At 52.0% G+C, this 26,082-nt stretch overlaps 2 protein-coding genes across 16 annotated transcripts in view; one reads left to right on the top strand and one right to left on the bottom strand.

Moving 5' to 3' along the window:
- Nucleotides 1–7,042, top strand: part of LOC132345376 (putative uncharacterized protein FLJ46204) — a 39,481-nt gene extending 32,439 nt beyond the window's left edge. The window contains exons 2-4 of the mRNA XM_059887243.1: nucleotides 1,956–2,016; nucleotides 3,805–5,901; nucleotides 6,114–7,042. Of these exons, the coding sequence (XP_059743226.1) occupies nucleotides 1,956–2,016; nucleotides 3,805–4,797 (1,054 nt within the window). The 3' untranslated portion in view covers nucleotides 4,798–5,901; nucleotides 6,114–7,042. The remainder of the gene's footprint in view (nucleotides 1–1,955; nucleotides 2,017–3,804; nucleotides 5,902–6,113) is intronic.
- The window catches only part of CACNA1C (calcium voltage-gated channel subunit alpha1 C), a 459,127-nt gene that overhangs the window by 185,182 nt on the left and 247,863 nt on the right, over nucleotides 1–26,082 (bottom strand). The gene's annotated exons all lie outside the window — the stretch shown is intronic.

Raw genomic sequence — 26,082 nt, 5'->3', positions numbered from 1 at the left:
AGTTAGCATAGTTTTTTTTATTAATGATATTAAGAGTATTGATAAAAGCTATAATGTATTGGGTACTTGCTATGTGTCAGGAGTCACATAAGGCACTTAACCAATTCTTCCTAAATAATTCTATAGAAATCCCATTTTCAGTGAGGTTCATGAACGTTAAATGACTGTTGACAGCCCCACGGTCAACACGGGCAGAGCTGGGACTCATCTGCTGGTCTCCAATCCCGAGCTCGTGCTCTTCGTTATTGTGCCCTGGCTCGGCTTCATCGGGTTCAGTTCACCACTGGCCCTCTTGTCCCACCCCGAGTCCTTGATTCTGATTCACTTCAGGAAACCTTAAGGATTAATTGACTCACTGTCCCAGGAAGACAGGAATGGTGTGTTTTCAGAGACTTTGTATCTTCACGTCTTTATAACATCTTTCTGTATTAATTACATCTTATTTAACAATCCAGTTCTTTGGGGCCTGTCAGGCAGCTCACATGTGGAATGCGGGCCAGGAATGTGCCTCTCAATCCACCTGTTCTCGTGGTGAGAAGTCCACTTGTTCTTTGATGTATGTTCTTTATTGATCTGTAATCTACAATGTGATTGCTCTTGTCATTCAGTTGCTGAGTCATGTCCAACTCTTTTCGACCCCATGGACTGCAGCACACCAGGCTCCTCTGTCCTTCACTGTCTCCCCGAGTTTGCTCAAACTCATGTTCATCTAGTCTGTGATGCCATCCAGCCATCTCTTTCTCTGTCGCCCCCTTCTCCTCCTGCCTTCAGTCTTTCCCAGCATTGGGGTCTTTTCCAACGAGTCGGCTCTTCGCATCAGGTGGCCAAAGTATTGGAGCTTCAGCTTCAGTATCAATGCGTCCAATGAATATTCAAGGTTGATCTCCTTTAGGATTGACTGGTTTGATCTACAGTGTGATTGCCAATTTAAAACTCATTGGCATACTTACGGATGTTTTTTACTTGGAAGTTCTGAGGAAGCTCATCAAGCAGGTTTGGTCTGCTGTCATGTTAAGAAGCCAGTGGATCTTCTAAACACTTTTGTTCTATTCATGGCATCATTTATCTCTTCCAACTTTGCATCTTCCACAAATTGGACATGTACGTTTTGCAGTATCAGGGTAGACTGTTGACCAGGTACAAGCCCCTGGCATTGAATTACAGACTTCACTCCAGGCTGACATCCATCTATTAATCCACATTCTTTGATCAGAGTTTGCCAATCGATTATAAACCTATCTCTCTATATTTTTCACAAAGAAATCATGATAGATGTTCCTAACTGCCTTATTGGAACCAGTGCTATCTTAAGAATCCCTTTGAGCCAAACCTAGTAACCCCACACGAAAAGAAAATCCTAAAATTACCGATTTCTTCCGAAAACACAGATGTGCCCTCTCCCAGGGAATTTGTTCCAAGTGTCTGCCAGGGAGTACATTAAGCTCACTCTGGACTTCAGAAAATAAAAACGTCACCTCTCTGGTGCCTGCAGCTGTGCCATCGACTCACTGAGCTCACAGCAGAAGCTCTAAGGAAACAGGAAGAGATTTGTCCAATCTTTAGGAGAGGACCGGTTGAGACAGACGTGACCCCTTTAAAAGGGGCTGATCCTAAACATGTGCCTGCCCAGCCCCTCTGTGTCATCCCTGCAGAGTGTTCTGGCCGGGGCATCCTCACTGCGGAAGGCTGAGCACCCCCATCATCGCCACAGGAGCCTCCATGGGTGTCTGGGTTTCTTCAAGTCTCTGCTGGACTGGCTCCTCCCAAACCAGCATCCCTTCCAGAGACTCACGGAGTCACAAGACTGCTCACTTCTCTGCAGTCGCTGGAGCATCCTTTCCCGACGTCCGAGGGCTGTGTCGTGCGGGCCCGTCTCTCCTGAGGGGAGCAGGAGCCCGAGACCACCAGCCACTCCTGCTGTGATGGCGTCACAACAGCCCTTCATCCTTGCTCAGAGTCCAGCATGGCCGCCTGGCCCCACTCTCCTTTCTGAAGCTGAAACTCCAGGAATCCATGGTGAGAGGACATTTAAATGCTCTGCTTTTGAACAGAATGATTGTTCTAGCAGAAGCAAGCCTATTTTCCTCTGCATCTGTTTTATGAACTGTAGTAAAGAAATCATTATGCAGACCTTTGTGTACTTGGGCAGACTGTGGAGTGTTCCCATGACATAACTCATGTTCCTTCCTCTCTGCTCCTCACTAAGCCTGTGTGGGCCCTCCATGCTCAGTTTCACGGGTTTACAAAACACTGCGGAACTTACTTCCGTAGTCACTCCAACCGCTCCCACTGAGACGCACCTTGTAAACCCAGCCCTCAATGCCCAGGCTCGAGGCGCTGACCAGTCGTGCCTGTGAATGCTGCTTTACCCCCTTTGCATGAACACTTCTTACATGCATTACTCTACCATAGATCTTACATCATTATTCTTAGGCATTCACCTAGAGACCTACAGAATCACACCAACTATGGGAGGAAAAAGAGCTAAAAGGGGCCGTCTGCCTTTACTCTGATTTCACCTCTGACTGAGGTCTGAGGACTCACCTTGGAAGCACAGACTCTGGGGCTGGGGCTGGGACAGCTGGCTGACGAGTCAGGGTTGGCCTCAGAAGAGGCCAGGACCGGTCTGCACTCTCTGCTGACCCAGCTCTCAGTGCCCCGGGTCCTGTGTGGCTGGACTCCCAGCAGGCAGTGGGGCTGACTGCTGTCAGCACCGTCTGCCCCTCTACCCACCCCTTTAGTGGCTGCTCCCAGGAACACACAGATCCTATTCATCCTCACGACTCCCTTGCCTCGTCTCTCACCTGGAAGCCCAGGAGGGTGACGAGTCCCCCAGGGTTGAGAGCCCTCAGGGTATTGTCTGTGACCTCCTACATACACATCATGGTCCTTCTTACTTAGAGGTCACCTCCAGAAGGAAGGGACCCCAGAGGCCAGGAGGGTAGGGGTGAACCTGATGGATGCTGGACGAGCACAGTGGAAGGGAGAGGAGCGGGTGACATCTCTGACGGGTCCTGTGAGCACCGTGACTTGTGCAGAACAGGCCACAGCAGTAGAGAGCCAGCTCACAAGAACATGGGTTTTACAAAACCAGGAGTATAGGCGTGAGACAGAGGCACAGGATCAGATCATTCCCCTGTGTCCTGAGATCTTCCGAGCTCATCGTTGGAGCAGCCAGGGGGACTTTCAGGAGAGCTGGAGGCCCTCCAAAGTGGCTTGTACCCTGGTCCCACAGGAAGTCCTGGGGACAGACGGGGCTGGGAGTCTGCCAGCGAAGGGGCATGACCTGGAGGCAAGATGCTGGGTGGCTCCTGGGCTGAGGGCTGCAGCCCCTGGGGAGCTGAGGTGTGAAAAGATAGGTTTTCAAGATCTCGGCTCCCCCTGGAAGGAGACAGATCATCTCAGTGCCTGACACCGACTCCCCAGCCATGATCACATGTGACTAACAGCACCTTCCACCACTGGGAGCGTTTTCAGGAAGGAACCTCTTTTATGCAGAGGTTTCCTGAGGGTAAGAAACCATCTCTTACCAACCGGTTCACACCTTGGGAGGAGGGAGTCCTCCCTCCATCAAGTCTGCATGGGCTGGTGACGTGAGCCGGCAAGCCACCTGGCCCCAATCACCTCTCCCTTCTGCCCATCACATCGTCTGAGCCACGGGAGGGAGAGAAGGGCCAGAAGCTGGACACACGTCACACAGAAACAAACACGCTTAACCTGTGACACGCCACCTTCTCAAGAACAGGTAGAGTACCCACCACGTACCCCACACAAAGCACCACAAGACTGGGGTTTGCCTTCTAGAGGCAGCAGTCCACCTGGGGAGGACCCAGGAACACTCACACACACTCAAACACACACACACACACTCTGTCACATACACATACACAGTCTCTGTCTGTCACACACACACACACACACTCTCTCTCTCTCACACACACACACACACTCTCTCTGTCACACACACACACACTCTCTCACACACACACTCTCTCACACATACACACTCTCACACATACACACACTCTCTCTCACAGACACACACACACTCTCTCTCTCTCACACACACACACACACTCTCTCACACACACACACTCTCTCTCTCACACACACACTCTCTCTCACATACACACACACACACACTCTCTCTCACAGACACACACTCTCTCTCACAGACACACACACACTCTCTCTCTCTCACACACACACACACACTCTCTCACACACACACACTCTCTCTCTCACACACACACTCTCTCTCACAGACACACACACACTCTCTCTCTCTCACACACACACTCTTTCTCTCTCACATACACACACTCTCTCTCTCACATACACACACACTCTCTCTCTCACACGCATACACACTCTCTCTCTCTCACACACACACTCTCTCTCTCACACACACACACACACACTCTCTCTCTCTCTCACATACACACACACACTCTCTCTCTCTCACACACACACACACTCTCTCACACACACACTCTCTCTCTCTCACACACAGACACTCTCTCTCTCACATATACACACACACACACTCTCTCTCTCTCTCTCACACACACACTCTCTCTCACATACACACACACACTCTCTCTCTCTCACACACCCACTCTCTCTCTCACAGACACACACTCTTTCTCTCTCACACATACACACACACTCTCTCTCTCACATACACACACACTCTCTCACAAACACACACACACTATCTCTCTCACAAACACACACACACTATCTCTCTCACACACATACTCACACATTCACACACACACACTAGGAGGAGACTAAATTAAGCCCTGAATGGGGCCATCTTGGAACACACTCAGTGACGTGTCACGGAACATCAGGAATAACGTGGCTGTCTCCACGGAAGAGGAAGGATGTCAGTGGGCCATGAAGACAGCGGGATCCAGAGGACGAGGGAGGGGTGGGCACCCAGGCTGTGATCACACAGACCTTGAGCCCGCACTGCGACCAGAGATGCACACGTGCTCCATGCATGGCCTGGGTGTGACACTAAGCGCCCCCAGCAGCCTCCAGTGCCCTGTCCTCAGGTCCCCACCCCCAGAGCAAGTGCAGCGCCGGGGCCGGATGCACACGCACACACACACTCAGAGTCACCACTCTGACACCCACACTGAGCAGACACTCCCTAAGACACCTTGAACACAGGGCTTCTAGACCTACGAACAGTCTGTGAGAGAGATGATGTGAGGAAGTGAAGACTGGGTCATGGCAACAGTTAATCAGAGGCAGAGCTGGCCATCACACCTTGTCTGTGCCCTTTTCTGTGCTGTCGTGTAGAAGGTCAACCGCTCGACAGTTCAGCCACAACATCGCTGTCCAGGCCGCCCGTTGCCCTGACCTTCACTCTGACCATCTAAGCCAACTCACCTGCAACCCACGTGTGACCATCAGGGCTTGATTCAGCTGCATAAATGAAATAACAATAATAGTAACTTTATTTTCCCTCCCAGTAAAGCCATTTTCTAAAGGGAGGTGGGCAGGGATGGCAGTTGCACAGCCATCAAGACCCAGGCTCTCACCGTTCTGCTTCACTGACCCCAAGGCTTGGCTTCCATCTTATGGTCTAATGTGGCTGCCAGAACTCCAGCCATTATGACTGCATTCCAGGAAGCAGGAAGGAGGAAGAAGGGAAGAAAAGGGGCTCACCTCTCCCCTGTAAGGAATGTTCATTAAATTATAGCATACAGTTTTTCTCTCTCATTGGCCAGAAGTCGTCACCAAGCCTATAGGACATGGAAAAAAATCTATGTCTTTTATCTTATGTAGCAATGTACCCAGATGGGAAGCAGGCTTCAGTTACTAAGGAGGAAGACTAGATCAAGTGCTGGGGCAGACAACTTGAAATGTTTTTTATACTACAGTTCTGTAAGTATCAGGGTGTGGTGAGTTTCCAACAGCTCAGAAGCAAAGTTAATAATTTCCCCTGGAGCCTTTCCTTCCTTTCTTCCCTCCCTCCCTCCCTCCTTCCTTCCCTGCCTTCCTTTCTAATACCTCTGTGGTCTGGAACTCAGCAGGGATAAAGCAAATAAGGCCATGAAACAAGGATCCCTCAACATTCCTAATTCTCCCACAAACAGGAAGCTTTGAGTCCGGGCTCCACATCTAAAACACACACAAAAAACTGTTCCAAGGCCCAAGACCAGGCGCTGGTACACTGCCACCAGGGGCAGGAAAGCTTGCCAGTGGTCAGAGTGGCGAGTGGCAGGCTGCCGCGTGGCCGAGCCAAAGGACACTGGCCCATGGTGTATCTTCCCACTCTCCCCAACTCCCAAGACGAGTGACACAAAGAAAAACATCACTGAATTTGAAATGCTCCCCGATGAACTTCCGAACAGCCTGAGTTCTCTCCGAGCATGGCAATTCCTCAAACGGCCAGCAGGGGCAGAAAGGAAGGCGGAGGGACTGGAGGCCCAGCTCGGTTGGTGGCTCTAGAAGCAGAGACTGGACTTCAGGCTCGTCCCCCTACTGCCCACCTCGAGCATCCTTCCTGTCTGCTGGGCACGGGGGCCAGCCGATTGCCAGCTCCCAGACCCTAGCCCTCCACGGATGCCGTGCCTATTACTGAGTCACCTGTCAGTCTGCTCTCTTCCCAGGACACCTCCAACACCCGCTGGCCCTCCCCTAGCCCATCCCTCAGGTGCACGCTTTCTTTCAAACGCTCTCCAAGCCCCTCCCCCGACCCTCCCCACTTGTCTTTGTTCCCAGTTCTTCCCTTGAACAGTTTGTGTCTTGTGAGATTAAAAAAAAAAAAAAAACCCATGCTCCAAAAGAATTCGAAGGCTATTTTGACAGGATTAATTTAAGAAACCTCCCTGCAGCTTCCCAGCGATCCAGAAAGAGGGCAGGTTGCTCAAGAAAGTCTAAGGGATGGGACTGCAAGGACAACTCCATCATCTCCATGGCAACACACCCCAAAAGTTTCTGGGCGCTTGCTAATAAAGAAGAAGGCAGGTCTATGGGGCTGGCCCACCAGTGAGTCGGGGGAGGACTGCCCGAGCAGCGGGTCCCAGGGGTGGGACCCAGGGCAGGTGGACTCGGCCACGGAGCCAGAGGGGAGGGGAGGGGAGATAAAAGAGGCTGATGGGTCGTCCGTAACCCTGGTGACAACAACACTGCTCACCATCAGTACCTAGCCCCTCTAGAATGGACATTTAGAGGTGCAGCACTTTCTTGAGGCTACGACAGGAAAATTCAGCCATGTGGGGATCTCCTGAGGATGGCGGGGCAGGACAGCAGCCCAGGGAGGAGAGGGCGGCAGACGAGGCTGGGAAACAAGGAAGGGTTTACCTGGCAGCCTCTAGGGGCCAGAAGGATGGTCACCCTCCGCCCGCCCCAGAAGGGGCTGGGTGCCTTGCTGAGGAAGCTGGCAAGTGGGCATCGGGCTCTAAACCGTTCCCAAAAGGTGGCCTCACCAAGCCACTAGGTGGGCGAGGGTGTTGCTCATTCTCCCACCGACCCGCCCACCACCCGTCGTCGCCCCGAAGGTGCAGCTTCCAGAAACTTTCTCTTAATTTAGCTCTTCTCTCTTTCTGAATCCTTTCCTATGTGCTATTTTGGTCTTCCCAGCTAAACTGGCGTTTCTCAGTTTTACATTTACTGCGCAAGGCGAGTTCCCGGGAAGGCTTCTCCATCATCAGATGTGGCTCTGAGAATCTGAGCCTTGATCTGTTCCAGCAAATGGAAAGGACTGTAATGAGATCTGAGATAGGTGATGTAATTACTCGCCAAGAAATGTCAGCTGGATACGAGGGTTTCTCTCTCTGCACTGGCTGAAGATGAGGGAGGGACAGCCAGACAGACAGGGGTGGGGAGGAGGGATGCCCCACCCCTCTGCAGCCCCACCGACTGCAGACGGATAGGACAACCCCTGCCCCACTGTGCGTGGTGGCTCCACCTTCTCACCCTCCCATGAAGTCGGGCAGCTTGTGGGAAAGCCCCAGATGGGCATCACCTACCACCTTGGCTCGTGGCACATGTTCATCCGTGCACACGTGGGTGTGGACATTTCAGATGTGACCAGGGTAACGTCCGCCGGGGCCGTGCAGTGTGTTTAGTTGTGTTTCTTTCTTAAGAGAAAACAAACACAGGCTGCCCCCCTTCTCCCTTTGGCTCAGCCCCCAGCGGCGGCCTGACACCTAGCTTGGTTTGCGGGCCTCTCTGCTCCCTAGTGAGTCACTAGAGCAGCTGGAGAGGCTGGCCCACCTTGAGGGGAGGAAAGAACCTCTCCAGACACAAACACGCCAAACTGAACAGGCCCCAACTTAGGCACAGCCTTCACACGGCCAAGAAAAGAAGACGGCTTTATTTGCCTCCCAGGTGGGGACACACCGCCCCTGCTTTAGGGGTAGTTCCGCACTGGTGTCTACTTTTATCAGAAATACAAGCTGCCTTGAAGCAGGTACTTCTCCGGTAATTCTAGGTCCTCTCAGGCCGGGGAACGGCAGGATCTCCCAGATATAACGGAGAAGCTGATCTTACAGGAAGGAAAGCTCCTGTTCCAGTCTTGTCCGGTTTGGGTTCGAGTCAGTGAAGAAAAGGGATCTCATTTCAAAGATGCTTAAACACCCGGCCAGATGGCCTCGTGTTCTCCAGACCCTATGGACAGGACAGCAGGACGGGTAGAAGCCGAGGTGTTGAGAAGGAAGGCGGGGAAGGGGCAGGCCTCGCTGCCTTAGGCTCAGCAGTGACTGGATTCTTGGTTCCTCTAAGCACAGTTCTGTGCCCTCCACGTCTGGTAAGGACCGCCCCACACGGCTGCATCCCTAGCTAGCGGCTGTGCTTGCTCTTCTGAAGACATGCTGGGCTCATCTAAATCCAGGCAGGGGGGCTGGCGACACCCCCCCCACCACCCCGAGATGCTGGAGAAGGCACGAGGGGTCTGCCCTCCTTTCCTTGCTTGGCCAGCTCAGGCAAGGGGAGCAGAGATGCGAGGGCTGCAGCCCTGGGGGGCCACCCCCCTGCCCAGCTCTGCTCCAGCCTGAGGGCCTCCTCACACTCCCCAGACAGGCCTGTCATCCAGCCCTGAGTCTGCTTCATCTCTCTTCCCTTCAAATCCTGCTGCGGCGCTTCCTCCAGGAAGCCCTCCAGACCAGACACTAGAAGCCATCCGCATATCCAGGGGCAGATGGTCGGACTGCCTCCTCCTGAGGGCCCAGGAGCTTTGCTGTGCTCAGAGCGGGCCCCCTGCACACCTGCCCTTCCCAGAGCTCCAGGCCCTGTGCTGAGCGAGGGGACCACTTCCTGGAGAGTCATCAAGGTGGCAGTGCAGACATGTTCCTGCAAGGGACAGGGAGGGGCGCAGGGGCTGAGCTAAGGAGACCCAGGCCCTCTGCCCTGAGGCGCCACTGGTTGCCGAATTTCCTGAAACCGGGACCGCTCCCCAGGCCGACTCAGGATTAGAGGGCTCCGGGCTGGGTGTCGGTGCAGGGTTCTTGCCCTCTCCCTCTGAGATCCCGCCCACCTGCCGGGGCTCAACACCTCCATCTCCTCCAGGACCACACCCACCCATCCTGGCCTTGGGACCTGGTTCTCACTCTCCCTGCCTCCAGGGGACCTCCCACGGCACCCAGCACCCCACCCCGCAGTCCTTTCCGTATGTTGAAAAGGCACTTGTCTCACGGTCTCACTGGACCCTGGCCGCTGTTGGGAGACAGGCAGTGTGGCCACGGTCACCCAGTTCTACCAACGGGCGACACCAAAGGTCAGAGAGACCCTCAGCCCTCAGGGCCCACAGGTCACCTGAGGCCAGGCCGACACCCGTGGGTGTCCACAGAATCTGTCCCCCCAGCAAATAGTCTGCTGTCTGTGTGGTGGCCCTGGGGGTACCCAGCCCCTCCTAGAACAGGGAGAGAGCTCCTGGTGGCCCTGGGCGTACCCAGCCCCTCCTAGGACAGGGAAAGGGGCTCTTGGTGGCCCTGGGGGTACCCAGCACCCCTCCCCAGGATGGGGTATGAGGCTCCTGGTGGCAGAGGTGGAGAACTGGCCGTAGGACAGGGAATCCCATGTCCTGCCAGTCCCCAGACCTTTTACAAAACTTCCCGGTGCCCACACACATCAAGTGCAGGCAGCTTGCTTTGTGTGATTGATGAAGACTTTTTTTAACCTAAGAATTTAATTACAGGGGAGCTGTGTTCCCAGAGGGCCTGTCAAATGAGTTCTCACCACGCAGACCTCTGACAGCTTCAGGGAGCCAGGATGAGGGGGGAAACAGGCCCGCACAGTGCCCAGGAGGGTCTCCCGCAAAGGCCTGCCTGTGTCCTGGGCATCAGGGGAATGTCTGACCGGGGTGCCCACGCTGTCCCTAGCCAGATCTCAGGGAGGGACTCATGTGGCTCTGGGGATATGGGCAGCCATGCTGCCCTGGGTTAAAGCCACATATTTCAGCCAATGCATCTGTGAGTCAGGCCACACTGAACAGGCGGGTCACATGCTGGGCCAGGCACTCTTCCCTGGGGGAGCCGGCTGGAGCATTGCCAGGCATGTTGGCCCAGGTTCCGCAGCTCGGGCTGGAATGGGCAGGGGGTGGCCTGGCCCAGGTGGGCTTGGGGCCTGGGAGGAGCTGTGAGGCCAGCCCTGAGCTCCTGGGCTCTTCCTCTGGATTGTCTTGTCCTGGGGGCAAGACCCTGATACAGGGAAAAGACCCTGATGCTAGGAAAGATTGAAGGTGGGAGGAGAAGGGGGCGACAGAGGATGAGACGGTTGGATGGCATCACCGATGTGATGGACATGAGTTTGAGCAGGCTTCGGGAGTTGGAGATGCACAGGGAAGCCTGGCGTGCTACAGTCATGGGGTCACAAAGAGTCGGACACACTGAGCGACTGAACTGAACTGGGGCACCCGACCTGGTCAGGGGGTGTCAGGCCAGAGCTCTGGCATTGGCGGCAGGGGGCCACAGGCAGGTCTGTGGTCCTGCTCCCTCCCACCATCGACTCCCAGAGGCAATGCTCAGTGACCCACAGAGAGGCCTTCAGGATGAAATAAAATGAATTCCGTGAGTGTGCCCAGCGCCCACATCTGGCTGAGGCAGAAGTGACAAGAAAGGATGTAGATGGTGGCGGCCACGGTGCCGGCTCCTCACCGTGTCGGGGGAGGGCCACAGTCCTCCTGCGGGCCCACCGCACACCCCACAAGGCCCCCCACTGGAGAGGAGGCGGCCAGGCTGGGTCTCTGCCCCGAAGGACTCGGGGGCAACGAGCACGGGGGAGGAAGGCCAGGGTGGGGGATGCCCACATGGGGACCCCAGTTGCTGGGAGGGGCCACGGTGCTGACCACAGGGAAGGGCCACTTGGGACCAGCACTCCAGAAAGAGGGTGACCTGGGCAGAAATCCAGAGGTGAGATGACTTAAACCAGGGACCCTGAGTGAGTGAGAGATGCACATGCGTATCACAAGCTGTAGGAAACTGTGCGCCGGTGTGTGTGTACTTGTGTGCCCCTGTGTGTACCTGTGTATCTCTGTGTGCACCTGTGTATCTGTACTTGTGTGTGTGCATGTGTGTAGCTGTGTGCACTTTGTGTATGTGTGCATCCATGTGCATGTGTATACCTGTGCACCTGTGTGCAGCTGTGTCCTGTGTTCATGTGTCTACCTGTGTGCACCTGTGTGTGTGTATGTGTGCATCTATGTGCGTCTGTGTATCCGTGTATGTGTGTGCACCTGTGTATACTTGTGTTGTGTACCTGTGTGTGTGTGTATGTGTGCATCTATGTGCGTCTGTGTATCTGTGCACCTGTATATATCTGTGTGTGTGCCTGTGTCCAAGGGTGCATATCTATACACCCTTGTCAGGGTGTGGTCAGAAAATCAAGGCTTATCAGAAATACACCGAATGCTTATTTCCGAGCGTTCCCTTGGGCAGCCCTCCCCCCCCCCCTGCTGAGACTGACCAGCCTGCGTCATGTCCCACTGAAGGTGACAGAGTTGTCCCCGGGTGCCTTCAGCAGGCTGTAAAGGGAGCGGGCACTCGGGAAAGCTGGGGTGCTGGGCTGAGCCCCCACTCTACATGCGCTGGTCTCTCAAGCCCATTGCCGGCAGCATTTCCTACAGGACTGGGAAATGGGAGCTGTCCCAGCAGAGGGTGGGGGAGAACCTCAGGCAGAAAGTATTTCTTTCTTTATAAGTATGTCCCAGGTATCACAAGGGAAATATGCACCCTAAAAATTATTTTTTAAACTAAAAATAGAGTTGCCATATGATCTAGTCATCCCAATCCCAAACAAAACCATAATTCAAAGAGATACACACACACCTACATTCACACCACCACTGTTTACGATAGGCAAGGCACCGAAGCAGCCTAAGTGTCCATTGACAGATGAATGGATAAAGCAGATATTATATGTGATATATACATAGTGGAATATTACTCAGCCATAAAAAGAATGAGATATGTCATTTGCAGCGACATAGAGGGGACCTAGGGACTAGGGATTGTCAAGCTCGCACGCACATCCAGTTGCTCAGTTGTGTCCAACTGTTGCGACCCCATGGACTGTAGCTTGCCAGGCTCCTCCGTCCATGGAATTTTCCAGCCAAGAATACTGGAGTGGGTTGCCACTTGCCACTTAAGGGGATCTTCCCGACCCGGGGCGCGAATCTGTGTCTCCTGTGCTGGCAGGCGGATTCTGTACCGCTGAGTCCCCAGAGACAAGAGAGACTGTGATACTAAGTGAAGGAAGTCAGACAGAGAAAGACAAATGCCATATGATATCACTTCTGTGTGGAATCTAAAATATGACACATATGAACTCATCTCCAAAAGAGAAACAGACGCACAAAGAACAGGCTTGTGGCTGCCAAGGGGGAAGGGAGGTGCGGGAGGGATAGACTGGGGGTGTGCGGGTAGCAGACGCAAGCTCTTATATACAGGATGGATAAACAACGAGGTTCTACGGTACAGCACGGGGAATTACATTCAGTATCCTGTAATAACCCATAACAGAAAAGAATATGAAAGGCAATGCATCTATAAGTGTAACTGAACCGTGCAGCAGTACAGCAGAGGTTAACACAGCACTGTTAACTATATTTCAACAAAATTTAAAAAGTCCTTTTTATCTGAAATTCTAATTTAAGTGGGCATATTATTATCATGACTTTGTCCTTTTTTGGGTTTTATTTTTTGCTAAACCTGGCAGCCCTACTTGCTCCCCACCCTCTTTGCTGATACAGCAGAAAAAAAGAAGAAGAAGTCTGTGAACAGCCACCAAGGAGAGGTCACACAGCCCACGTGTTGCCTCTCAGCCCTCTCCTTGCAGGGCCTCTGCCCGTCGTTCTGCACCCCATGTCCACCAGCCCCTGGAGCAGGTGTGAGAGGCCGGTGCAGGGAGAGCCCAGGCCGGGGGCCAGAGGACCCACCTCTGAGTCCCACTGCCCCCTCGCTATCGGTGTGGCCTTCGACTTAACTTTTAAAGCATCAGGATTTTTCTTCCTCTCTTTAATCAACAAATTGGAGATGATATCTAACCTGCAGAGTTGATGTAAGGACTAAATAAAACAGCATATATGAAATACGCTAAATGAATGTAAGACCCTTATCATCACAAAGAGACACGATGACAGAAAAGGAAAGAAGCGCCCCACTGTTTCACTGACAGGAAGGAAACCAACTATGCAAGTCAAACACAGGAGCCACAAAGGCAACTTCTGAGCCTATTTCATGCAAAGAGTCCCACCCGTCCCAGGAAAACGGAGGTGACACTCATTCCACCAGCAGCGATGCTCAACATGATGGCTTTGAGATTAGGAAAAGGTTAAGTTATATTCTACTTAAGAAAGCAGCCAAGTACTTCATCCAGGCAAGCCTGTCTGGGTCCTAAGGTGTCAGAATGTGACCCAGCCCCACGGAGAACAGTGGGTGCCTTTAAAAAAAGAAAAGCTGAGCACCTACTATGTGCTGTATTCACACACATGAGCTCAGGGTTGGGGGATCTTTGTTCCATGCTACTGGCTCTCATGCCCCTAGTAAATATGTATGGAACGAACGAGGAAGTGGGTGGGCGAGTCACCGGGGTGACACATAAAGTTCTGGAGACCTAAAAGGACGCAGGACCCCCCGTGGCCAGGTGAACTGTCTTATACGACAGTGAGAGCGCAGGGCAGGGAAAAGGCGACTGTAGGCGCACGAGGTGAGACTCCAGAGGTTTGCTCCATCACGAGGGCTTGGTGAGCATGGAAGCTGGGATCACACCTCATGATCGCGTGTCTTTGGGGATCTGTTAGATCTGGCTGCATGATGGACCAGAGGGAAGACATTTCTAAGATGACATCCCAGTGATTGACACTTCATGACTCATCCTTTGTTGCTTAGTTGCTTAGTCGTGTCTAACTTTTCTGCAACCCCATGGGCTGTAGCCCACCAGGCTCCTCTGTCCATGGAATTCTCCAGGCAAGAATCTGGAGTGGGTTGCCATTCCCTTCTCCAGGGGATCTTCCCAACCCAGGGATTGAACCCAGGTCTCCTGCATTGAAGGCAAATCTTTACCATCTGAGCCACCAGGGAAGCCCCCTACTTCTCTGATATACAGAAACAACCTGTGTTGTTCTCCTAACACATCTGGGTCCTTGTCACTCCCATTGTTCTAACCCATCAGGACAGGTGAAGAAAAGCCAGGGCCACTGGGGATCAAGTCCTGTGGGAGGTACAGGCATCTAGGGGCTGCAGGGGGGCCTTGGGGCTGTGCTCATGGGCTGAAGCGGGCTGAAGTCAGGCTGCAGAGACTAGGACATCACACCCAGGACCAGGGAGGCTGACCCGCTGAAATAAATCCCCTGCCACTCTAACTCCCCCTCAACCAACTCATTAATAAGACTGAATATGGTCCATCCTGCAGGTGGTGGTGGGGATGGGAGGGGTTGTCAAAGGAGGAGAAATTCCTCTTCTAAGCTGGACAGAGAGACCCACGAAGGCAGGAAGACAGGTGCAGACATCTGCTAAAGCGACATGAGGGTGATGTCCTGCGGGGGTGCCTGGCGGGCTAGGACGCGGGAGACCCAGATGGAACCAAAGTCAGTGAGAGCACCAGCGCCTGAGTTGAGCCTCAGCTGCTTGAAATCTGGGCTCAAAGAGGCAGGACCTCACTCAGGCTGACTTGAAACCCTCAGGAAATCAGATCTAAGAAGGTTTGGGGATCAGATGACTGAAAACCTCATTTGAGCAGATGATAAAGCAGAAGGGCAGAGGAGAAATGATGGCTGTGTGTGCAGAGCTCGGTGCTCATTACTGAACTGTCACAGGGGTTCTGTATGCAGGTCAAGAAGCAACAGTTAGAACTGGACATGGAACAGCAGACTGCTTCCAAATCGGGAAAGGAGTGTGTCAATGCTGTATATTGTCACCCTGCCTATTTAACTTATATGCAGAGTACATCATGAGAAACGCTGGGCTGGATGAAGCACAAGCTGGAATCAAGATTGCCAGGAGAAATATCAATAACCTCAGATATGCAGATGATACCACCCTTATGGCAGAAATTGAAGAAGAACTAAAGAGACTCTTGATGAAAGTGAAAGAGGAGAGTGAAAAAGTTGGCTTTAAGTTCAGAATTCAAAAAACTAAGATCATGGCATCTGGTCCCATTACTTCATGGCAAATAGGAGGGGAGACAGTGGAAACAGTGACAGACTTTATTTTGGGGGGCTCCAAAATCACTGCAGATGGTGACTGCAGCCATGAAATTAAAAGACGCTTGCTCCCTGGAAGAAAACTTATGACCAAACTAGACAGCATATTAAAAAGGAGAGACATTACTTTGCCAACAAAGGTCCATCTATTCAAAGCTATGGTTTTTCCAGTGGTCATGTATGGATGTGAGAGTTGGACTATAAAGAAGGCTGAGCACTGAAGAACTGATGCTTTTGAACTGTGGTGTTGGAGAAGACTCTTGAGAGTTCCTTGGACTGCAAGGAGATCCAACCAGTCCATCCTAAAGGAAATCAATCCTGAATATTCATTGGAAGGACTGATGCTGAAGCTGAAACTCCAATACTTTGGCCACCTGATGTGAAGAACTGACTCATTGGAAAGACTCTGATGCTGGGAAAGATTGAAGGCAGGAGGAGAAGGGGACGACAGAGCATGAGATTGTTGGATGGCATCACCGACTCTATGGACATGAGTTTGAGTAAGCTCTGGGATTTGGTGACGGACAGGGAAGTCTGGCATGCTGCAGTCCATGGGGTCGCAAAGAGTTGGACACGACTGAGTGACTGAACTGACTGGCAGCGGTTCCATGAGGTGAACACACGGTCCCTGGGCAGACCCTCTTGGAGTCACATGGCCAGCACTAGGGCAAGACCCCAGCGGTGCTGAGCATCGCCCAGACTCTGGCCCCACAGGTGAGGGATGGGGGGCCAGTCCAGGCCCAGGTTCTGGGTGCACAACGGCCCCCTCACTTCACACCTGCTCCTCCCGACCCGCCCTCGGAGGCGTGGACGCTGGTACGTTATCCGAAGTGCCTTGCAGGCTGCGAAACAAAGGCCTGGGGCATAAATCAAACTTCACTACGATCTCTCTTCTCAAGGAAATTTCAGATACTATCAAATCGACCACATCACCTCATTTCTAGGAACTATCCAGAGTCCTTTCTTAACAGCAGGTGGGAATAAGGGGCCCCTAGCTGGGGTCCGACTGTATTTTGTTGGAGGTTCTACAGGCGCGTCATGGGCTGTGTTTTGAATGAATGAGGGTCGGCTCAGAAACCTTTATCCAGGGTCACATCATGTTGATTTGTTATTTCCTTCCAAGTTAGTAAAGAAAATGCTTGTCCAGTTGGTGTGGGCCTGAGGAACCAGAAACGCTTACGACTGCTGTTGAGAAGCTAGACTTGGACAAGCTTGTAAGTACCTCTTGTGCTTAGAGGCATAAGCTTTATCTGTGGTTCCCACTGTTGGAATTCATCATCAGGGGAAAGCACGTGCAGCAAGTGATCTATGTAGAATATGATGTATATTTATCTTATCCACTCTATATTGTATATGTGATAAAGGTGTACAGAGAAGAACACGGATGACAATACTGAAGACAGCCTTGGTGACGTCCAAACAGGGAATTGACTGACTACATCATAGAGGGGGTGGTAGTTCAGTCGCTAAGTCGTGTCTGACTCTTTGTGACCCCATGTGGACCCGCCAGGCTCCTCTGTCCATGGGATTTCCCAGGCAAGAACACTGGAGTGGGTCGCCATGCCCTCCTCCAGGGGATCTTCCCCACCCATTGGCAGGTGGGTTCTTTCCCTGCTGAGCCACCAGGGAAGTCCAAAGACATCATGGTACCTTTCTATATTTTTCCACTGAAATGAAGTGAAAGTTGTTCAGTCGTGTCCAACTCTTTGTGACCCCCTGGACTATACAGTCCATGGAATCCTCCAGGCCAGAATTCTGTAGTGGGTAGCCTTTCCCTTCTCCAGGGGATCTTCCCAGCCCCAGGACCGAACCCAGGTCTCCCGCACTGCAGGCGGATTCTTTACCAGCTGAACCACCAGGGAAGCCCAGGAAGTCGCTCAGTTGTGTCTGACTCTTTGCAACCCCATGAACTGTAGCCTATCAGGCTCCTCTGTCCATGGGATTCTCCAAGCTAGGATACTGTAGTGGGTACCCATTTCCTTCTCGAGGGTATCTTCCCAACCTAGGGATCAAACCCAGGTCTCCTGCATTGCAGGCAGATTCTTCACCTTCTGAGCCACCAGAGAAGCCCTAATTCTCTACCAGGTAAATATTAAAGTGATGCTGTAGCGTCACACTTAACGCCACAGAAGCACAGTCACGGTGTGTAATTAAAGAAAGGCCAGGTTACACATTACTCTGTGTAGCAGGATTCTTCTTTGAAAATTACATATTTCTGCACTTGTGTGGTTACCGCTGGAAGGAGACACACATCAAAGACCGTGTGTCCCTGAGGTCTGAGTTTCTGGAGGATTTTTCTCCTCCTACTTTGTAAATCCCTCTTTGTCTACGGTTATTGTGTGCTACTTCTGTCATTATAATTTTAAAAGTATTCCTTGAATTAAAACAAAGACTGATTCTGAAATTTGAAAAACAGGGGGAAAGCATTTTTCCTAGGAGACAATGCTGTAACTCGCAGTGGGATGGGTTGAGCCAGTTAACAGTGGTCTCAGAGCCGCTCTGTCTGCAGGTGTGCAGGAAGAGGATGCGTCCGGTGGAGGAGGGGACGTGGAGGAGAGGAGTCCTCTCAGTTCTGAGGCCTCACACACCCCTACTCCATGTCCAGGGCCCCCACCCCAGGTCTCACCCAGCCTTGGGGACCAACAGGGCTGCTGAGATGAACCTCTGTGCTCACTGTCCACTGGCTGGAGGGTGGCCATGGCCCTGGAGGGGCAGGGCCTCTCTTGCTCGGAGTGGGAACGTCTCTGGTTTGCAGGCACTTTGGGCTCCAACGCACCCTGAGCAGCTCACTGGGTCTGAGGACAGCACGGGCCCACTGGCCTTGGACAGACGACCCCTCTCCCCCTTGGCACCTACTGCAGGCAGCCCCTTGCCCACAAGCAGCCTGTCCTGTGGCCTCATCTGCTCTCAGACCACTCCCCCACCAGAGATGCCTACTTCATTCAGATTCTCTGACTTGCTGTCTCAGAAGGGGTTGCTGCTGGTTAACCAGCCCCTTGCCAGACACCAAAGAAGCTACTTCAGAAAAAAAATCAAGTTACCGCTCTCCCACAAAGCCAAGCCGGGGCTGTAAAGCCAGCCACGGCCACGGTCCAGAGCTTGGGGAAGGTCAGGCTGTTTGCAGGGGACACAGCTGGTAGTGTTGAGCCAGGAGGACAGGTAGAGTGACCGGGCTGTGTACAGAGTGGGGCCCAGTCCCGAGAGCTGGACCTGCTCTGGGGTTGAGTTGTTTCAGCAGCTGAAGTAGGGAAATGGCTCAGTGAAGGGGAGTTGGAGAAGATGAACCAGCGGCAGCCTGGGTGTGTGGCCGGGGCTGAGGCCAGACCCGCAGATTGGACCGGGGTCAGAGGAGGGTGTGGTCCTGAGGCTTTCAGAGGGACTAGAAGGCTGGCACCCACCCCTCCAGCATCTTCCTTGGGTACCGTGCACATGACAGCCTTGCCCTCGGATGGTGCAGGGTGCTTTGTTAAACAGCATGGCCCTATGCAAATGTTGGCTGTTGTGATTAAATGGCCGAGGCAGTATTTTGTCAGCAGCTTAGTTCTGCTCAGCTGAACACTGCATGCAGACGTTTCACCAAACGGGACTTTGTTGTTTAGGGAAGAGATTCAGCAGCTTTCATGGAACACTGGAAAGTCTAAACAGTGGCTGAAAACTCTACCATCCCAGCTTCCAGGAGAAGCCTCCTCCCTCAGGAGGGGCTGGGGCCTCTGATCACTGGGACCCTTGAATCTACACCCAGAGAGAGTCTGTGGGCACTGTCCCCTAGGTTTGGGGACAGCTAGAAAGAAGGGTGCTCACACGACCGAAGCCAAGGTCCCCGCTTCCTCCAGGTTTGTTTATCCTGTGATGACCCCAGAACTCCATCTGCTGCACATGAGCAAAACCTCAGCAGAGGAGCTCAGCCCGAGCGTCAGAGTGCCCGATGGCCATGACTGACACGACTTCACAGTGGACAGGGTCCTGGGGCAGGAATCCCTCTCCTGTCCCCCCTCCACCTTCTCCAGGGGAGCGTTCCCCTGTCCCAGCAAGAGGTCCAGTATGCGGTCAGCTTCCAGTGCACTATGTATATTGGAAGACTGCATGATCGGGTGGACGGACAGGTGGACAGATGGTGATGGTAAGTGAGCCCTATGGCGTTTCTGGTGCAACAGGAAGAGACCAGTCTATGCTTACCCTCTTTCAAAGGGCCAGCTTTTCCTTCCAGTTGTTTTCCTCTTAAAAGAGAAAGCTCTCCCAGCCAGGACCCTCACCTGCCCGACGCCTGCTTTCCACCCCGTGTCCCCCTTCCTTGTCTGCCGGTGGGAGGCTGCTCTGCTGACTCTGATGCAACCAGGAGCCTCCTCAAAGGGAGGACATGGACCAGGAGTCGGCTGCTCTTCCTGGGTCTGGGACAAGTGCCTGCTGAGGGGATTAGGGGAAGCACCTTCCGGAAGGGCACAGATTTCCATGTAAACATGGTGTTTTTCACCAAGCACCAGAGCCCCCTGCACCCCATCTCCTGGTGAACAGACTCTTCCTGCCCATCTGAGTCATGAATCTCAGGGCAGCCAGGCCCTCTGACTCACTGGTAGTTGAAATCCTAGACTCACAACATCACAGAGCTGCTAAAAATAGGAACCTTATACCTGGGCTCCAAAATAGGAAGAGACAAACGCGACCGCCCTGTGTAAAGGAAAAGTCAACCAGGGCTATAACTGTGCTCTTTTGTGAGGCCTTAAATGTGTTAATGTCACCGAGAACTCTTTGGAGATCAGTGGGCAATGTGGACAGGGGCCACAGACAGGAAGACAGAGGAGCAGAGTTGGAACAATTATACCTAACACAGTCTGGTTGCTTTTATCAGAAGATTCTAGTTCTCTAAATTGGCATTGGGGTGTTTTCACAGCAGTGGCAGGGGAATGAAACTTCTCCATCCATGCTTTGATGGTGGATTCTCCCTCGAGAATCGATGTGGCTTAAAATAGTTTGGCAAATTGTCAGAGATGCAGAGAGGATGGGAGGGCTTTCTGGAGGGTTTTATACTTCCTTTCAAGGCCTCTGAGATCTCCTCGTCTAACAGTCTTACAGCTTTCCCTACTGCTTACAAACCATTTGAACTCGAAGGACCAGCCTTCATTTTATTTCAGCCGTACTCTTTTGGGGAAAGATACCTAACACCATGGTCAAGTATTCTTTTGGGGCAAAGTTGTGATACATTATTTCATTCTGAATCTCTACTCTAGAATTTACCCTGGGCTTTCACCTGCTCTGCCTCATTCGACCTCATAAAGACCTAGAATGAGGTGGGCTGCTATCACGGCTCTCGGTCTACAGACGTGTTCACAGAGACAGGTGACCCAGCAGCTGTGATGCAACTGGTCTCTGGGCCAGGAACCCACTGCCACCCGTGGTGCACACGGAGAACGTCTAGGAGGCGAGGGGGCTGCAGGCCTGCCCTCCAGGGACCAGAGGAGGCCGACGAAGGGGCATTGTGTTTCGTCTGATGGGCTGCCACACAGAAAAATGCCGCTCCCTCTCCGGACCTGCCCGTCATTTCACACGCCAGGTCCTTTCTCAGTCGACACGCTCAACACAGAGAATGACTTCTGGAGACTCTTCCAGAGAAAGGAAATGGCTCCTGATACACACGTTGCAGCTGCTTGTTTTATGAGTCTTTTAAATCCCCAGCGATTTCCAACAGGTGGGAGGCTGCAGGCTTGTGGGCCCTGCGAGTGCTGGGTTACGGGGCCGGTTGTGGGGCCCAGACCTGGGACAGGTGAGACGAGGCTGCTGGGCATACAGGGGGGTGTCTAGCACCCCACTATGATGGTGGTCATAGTCACACTGGCTCACGGGGGCTGAAATATGATGACTGCCAGCCCGCAAGTCACCCTGAGGGCTGCCACCAGCTCAGGAGCGTGTTTCTGTATCTCCAAGTCAGGCCCCTGGAGGCCTCATCCTTGACACGCTCACAGAGGTCATGGGGCACAGCGTGGGGATAAGCAGGGGACAGTGAAGAAGGAACGATGACCTTGTCTTTCTGGAACACACAGTGGGAAGCCTGGAGTGAGACTTGGCCACTTTATTTAGGAGTGGAACAGCACGGCTGAGTTACTGTGGAGGCCCGCGGGGTGCGCCATCACCCGAGTCCTTACAACCACACCTCTGCTTTGCAGCTGAGGGAACCAAGACTCACCGAGGTTCAAGAATTCACTGGAAGTCACACGGTAAGGAGAAGCATGGAACCTGACTTCAGACGTCAAAGCCCAGGTCTGCCGCCCAACAGCACAAGCACCCTCTGGAAAAACGCTGCCCGTACCACCAGATGAAGCAGAACTCTCAGCGGACTGGCACCGCTGTCCTCTGAGCCCGGAGCGGGTCCTCACAATTGGCCCTGCCAGCTCTCCTCCATCTCCCACCCGCTTCCCGCACTGGACGGCAGGGCTGCCTGGATGCCTCAGGAACAGAAGGGGTTAAGGGTGGCCTTTCTATCGCAGATGAATCTTTTCTGCGGGTTACGGTGACCTGGAGGCCGGCCCAGTGGTGATAAGTTAAGCCGTGGAGGAGGGAGCAGCATTAGCGATAATGCAGCTCACCTCCCTGCCCACCACCGCCCAGGAAGGAGCTAATAATGGGAATCCTAGGGGAGGACCAGGGTCCACTGGGCAGAAGGCACGCCACCTCTATGAGCCTCGGTTTCCCTCCTGAAGGCGACGGTTCTGCCCACCTTCTCCTGCTGAGGTGGCGCGTGCCATCAAAGGAGTTGCTGTTGCTTCTGGCGGCCCCCTGCCAGTGAGGCTTGGCGTCTTCCTGTGGCTCATTTCTGTGCCTTTCCCCTGGTCGCTAGGAAGTCTTCTGGATGCCCGACTCCGCCTCCCTGCAGGTCCCTGAAGTGACACCCGGTGAGCTGTGCATGTCACCTGGGGGCTTGGGCCGGAGGGGTTGGGACACTCCTGGCACTTAAACAGTCCTCGTGCCCTTCTGGTTTAGACGAAGTAACAAATACCCCTTTATATCTAAATACTTCAGTGTGTATTTTATAAGAACAAAGTCATTTTCACATAGTATGATGAGCAAAATCAGAAAGCTTACTTTGATAAATACCGTACCTAATCTGAAGACCTTAACTTTCACCCAAAGTCCTCAAAAGAAAAGTCCAGGATTCCACTAAGATCATGCGTTACACCTTGTCGTCACTTCTGTTTAACATGGAACCGTGTTCTCCGTTTTTGTCTTTCATCACCTGACAGTTTTTGAAAAGGATAAGCAACAATGTCTGGAAAATGCGTCTCAATTCCTGACATTTCCTCCCAGTTAGGTTGAGGCTCTGCGTTTGGGGCAGGAACGCACAGAAGTGACTCTGTGTGCATCTCTGGGGGTTTGGGATGTAGGCTTGTCCCACCAGTGGTGAGGTTAACTAGACCACTGGTTGCGGAGGTATCTGAGTTCTCCACAGTAAGGTTTCTATTGAACCAATGAGTAATTTATGGGGAGGATATCTTGTCCCTCTTTAATAGATTACGTACTGTTTTGGCCTGATTCCTGCTAGAAGCAACAGGACCCTGGCTGAGTGGTGACTTTCTAACACTGTCATCCCGTCCATATCCATTAGGTAGCATTTTGTTACAAGATAAAGTTGTCTCATTCTTGCCCATGTATTTGCTCATTAACTTTTATCAGTATACACTCGTGTGTGTGTGTGTGTGTGTGTGTGTGTGTGTGCGGGATCAGCTGCTCAGTCATGTCTGACTCTTTGCATCCCCATGGACTGTAACCCCACAGGCTCCTCTGTCCCTGGGGATTCTCCAGGCAAGAATACTGGAGTGGGTTGCCATGTCCTCCTCCAGGGGATCTTCCTGACCCAGGGATTGAACCTGCATCTCCTGAGTCTCCTGCATTGGCAGGTGGATTTTTTTACCACTGAGTCACCTGGAAGCACAGTAGACTCATGGCTTCTTACTTTCTGTTAACGCCATTTATTTGGAAGTCACTTATTTCAGATTTAGCCAGAGGAAGTCCCCTCAAGCTGGCTCCTGTGTCCTCACCAACCCGTGAGCGCTACTTTCTGGCACCAGATGTTGCAGGATTCTCTTATGCGTCTTTGCCTTCGATTCCTCTATAGGAGGAGAGCTTTATAGAGACCAAGATATGAATGCTAAGTGTGCTTATTGCTGCTGGGGTGTCCTTCCTGAGTCCTTTCTGCGGCGATAGAGCCGGGAACTATGTATGTGTATAAAGATCACGTGTGATGTAAGAGAGCTAATGGGAAGTTGCTATATGACACGGGAGCTCTGCGACAACCTGGAGGGGTGGGAGGGCGGTTCAAGAAGGAGGGGATATATGTATACTTATGGTTGAATCACATTGTTGTATGGCAGAAACCAACACAACATTGTAAAGAAATTAGCCTCCAATCTAAAAATTCATATATGTATCTGTATGTATAATGGGTATGCAATATATAATGATATCAAAATACTACTTATTTATAAAGTAGATTTAAAAAAATTACTGCTTAGATTGAATATTTTTTCCACATGTTTATTTGTAAGGACATTTTGCCTACTTATCTATCAGAATTTTTGAATTTCTGACTCCTTTAGATATATTACTAAACATGGATAGTAAGCAAAATGTTACACCTGCAGTAAATCTTTTCTCAGATTCATTGACTTTTTATTCCTGATGTAGAGATTTCCGATTTCTTTGAAAATCAGAAGAACTATCATCTATTCTTGTGATTTCTACCATTGTTTTGAGCTGTTACACTCTTCCCCCTGTCAGAGAATTGATATGTACTTCTATTTTCTTCTTCTTTTTCCATTAATCTATTTAATCAACCTGGAACATATTGCGGCAAACTGTATGAGATGAGGATCTAAATTGCTCGGATATTTTTTCCAAGTAGCTAAACAATTGTCCCGGCACCATTTATTATATAATCCTTCCTTTCATCACTGATTTATCATTGTTGTTTTTAGAAATTGCTTTTTGTAGCTCCATCTGGCCAAGCGGTTTTTTATAAAGGTTGCAGGGTAAACTGTTTTTCTCTCCTAATCTCACATAATTTAGGTCTTTGGAAAAGAAGCACAGTGGCTATGCATTTGGTGTCTGCACAGAAGCCAGGCTGCTGGATTTAAACCCAGGCCCCCAGCTTCCCCACCTGTGAGATGGAGAGAGTTGTACCTACCACGTGGGATATTGTGAGGCTAAATGAGTCAAAACAATTAAAACGCTGAAAACAGTACTTAACACATGGGAGAGCCCAGTAAGTATTACTCACTGTTATTTTTTATAATTTTTTTTTTAATCTTATGATGCCTTCATTTCTCAGATGGGGACTTGGGCTCAGAGATGTGTGATGACCTTCCCAAGGTCACATCCTGGCCCGGGTACATCTCCCACAAGGAAGGCAGGTCCTCCCTGCATCACCTACTCAGGAGGAGTCCCATCACCTGTGCTTTTTAACTGGAACAAATTCTATTCAAGGAGAGAGGGGAGAGGGAACTCAAACAGTGCCCATGATCCGGCCACCCCAGCACTCAGCACGTGTATCCCCTGGAAGTGCAGGGACATCCGGGAGCTGGCCACCTCGTCCTTCTCTGCTCTGATGAGCCTTTCCAAGAGGCAGCGTCTCCCCACACAGGGTGGGTGGCCTGTGTTTAAAGATACACATTTTTTCCAAATAGTTTGGCCCCTAAATGCAAACCAACTACTGTGTTCCCATCTGGGCTCAGCTGCCGGCACAGTCATCTGATCTGTACAGAGCAAAACCAGCTGCTGCGTGGCCTCAAACCGAGAGTGGGCTGCCACACTGCACTTTGCCGTGGGGTTTGGAGGGGAATCGCTATGCACCACAAAGACCAAGACGGTCACGTCACGCCCACCTGCCTCGTCCTTCGCTGCCTTGGTCCCCCACCCCCAGTGATTCTCCAAAGTAAACGTCACAGACGCATGTGGACCATGTCTTCCTAAGAACTCTCACATGGCCCCCCTTCACACACCACACGGCATCCCCGGATGGTGAACAAAATGGTTTCCTTTTGTCAAGATGTAGAAAACAAGATTTCATTTAAGATTCAAAGAGTCTAAGGTGACAAGTCAGGGGCACTTGCAGAATGGGCCCACTGATGATGCCCGGCCCAAAGGCTCTGTGTCTGTTCCCGACGTGTCACGAGGAGGCTGCTCAGTGACTCACCACCCTAAGGGGTGCCGGCACTGGCACACGGATGAACCTCTGCTCGTGAGCAAGCCTCCCCACCTGGCGTGAGTGTGGCAAACGGCCAACGTGATACCAAGACAGTGCCTAATTCTGCCTAATATCCTACAGAGTTCCGTGGGTTTGATATATTACAATAATTAAATAGTATAAAAAATGTTGATGCTGTTACCACACTGATGAAGACCATCCTGCAACCCTGCACAGAAAAAGGACGTGGAAT

This window comes from Bos taurus, chromosome 5 (genome assembly GCF_002263795.3).
Source record: "Bos taurus isolate L1 Dominette 01449 registration number 42190680 breed Hereford chromosome 5, ARS-UCD2.0, whole genome shotgun sequence".
Taxonomy (NCBI): Eukaryota; Metazoa; Chordata; class Mammalia; order Artiodactyla; family Bovidae; genus Bos; species Bos taurus.
Note: the sequence above shows the minus strand (reverse complement) of the source record. Positions and strands in the feature narration are given on the sequence as shown.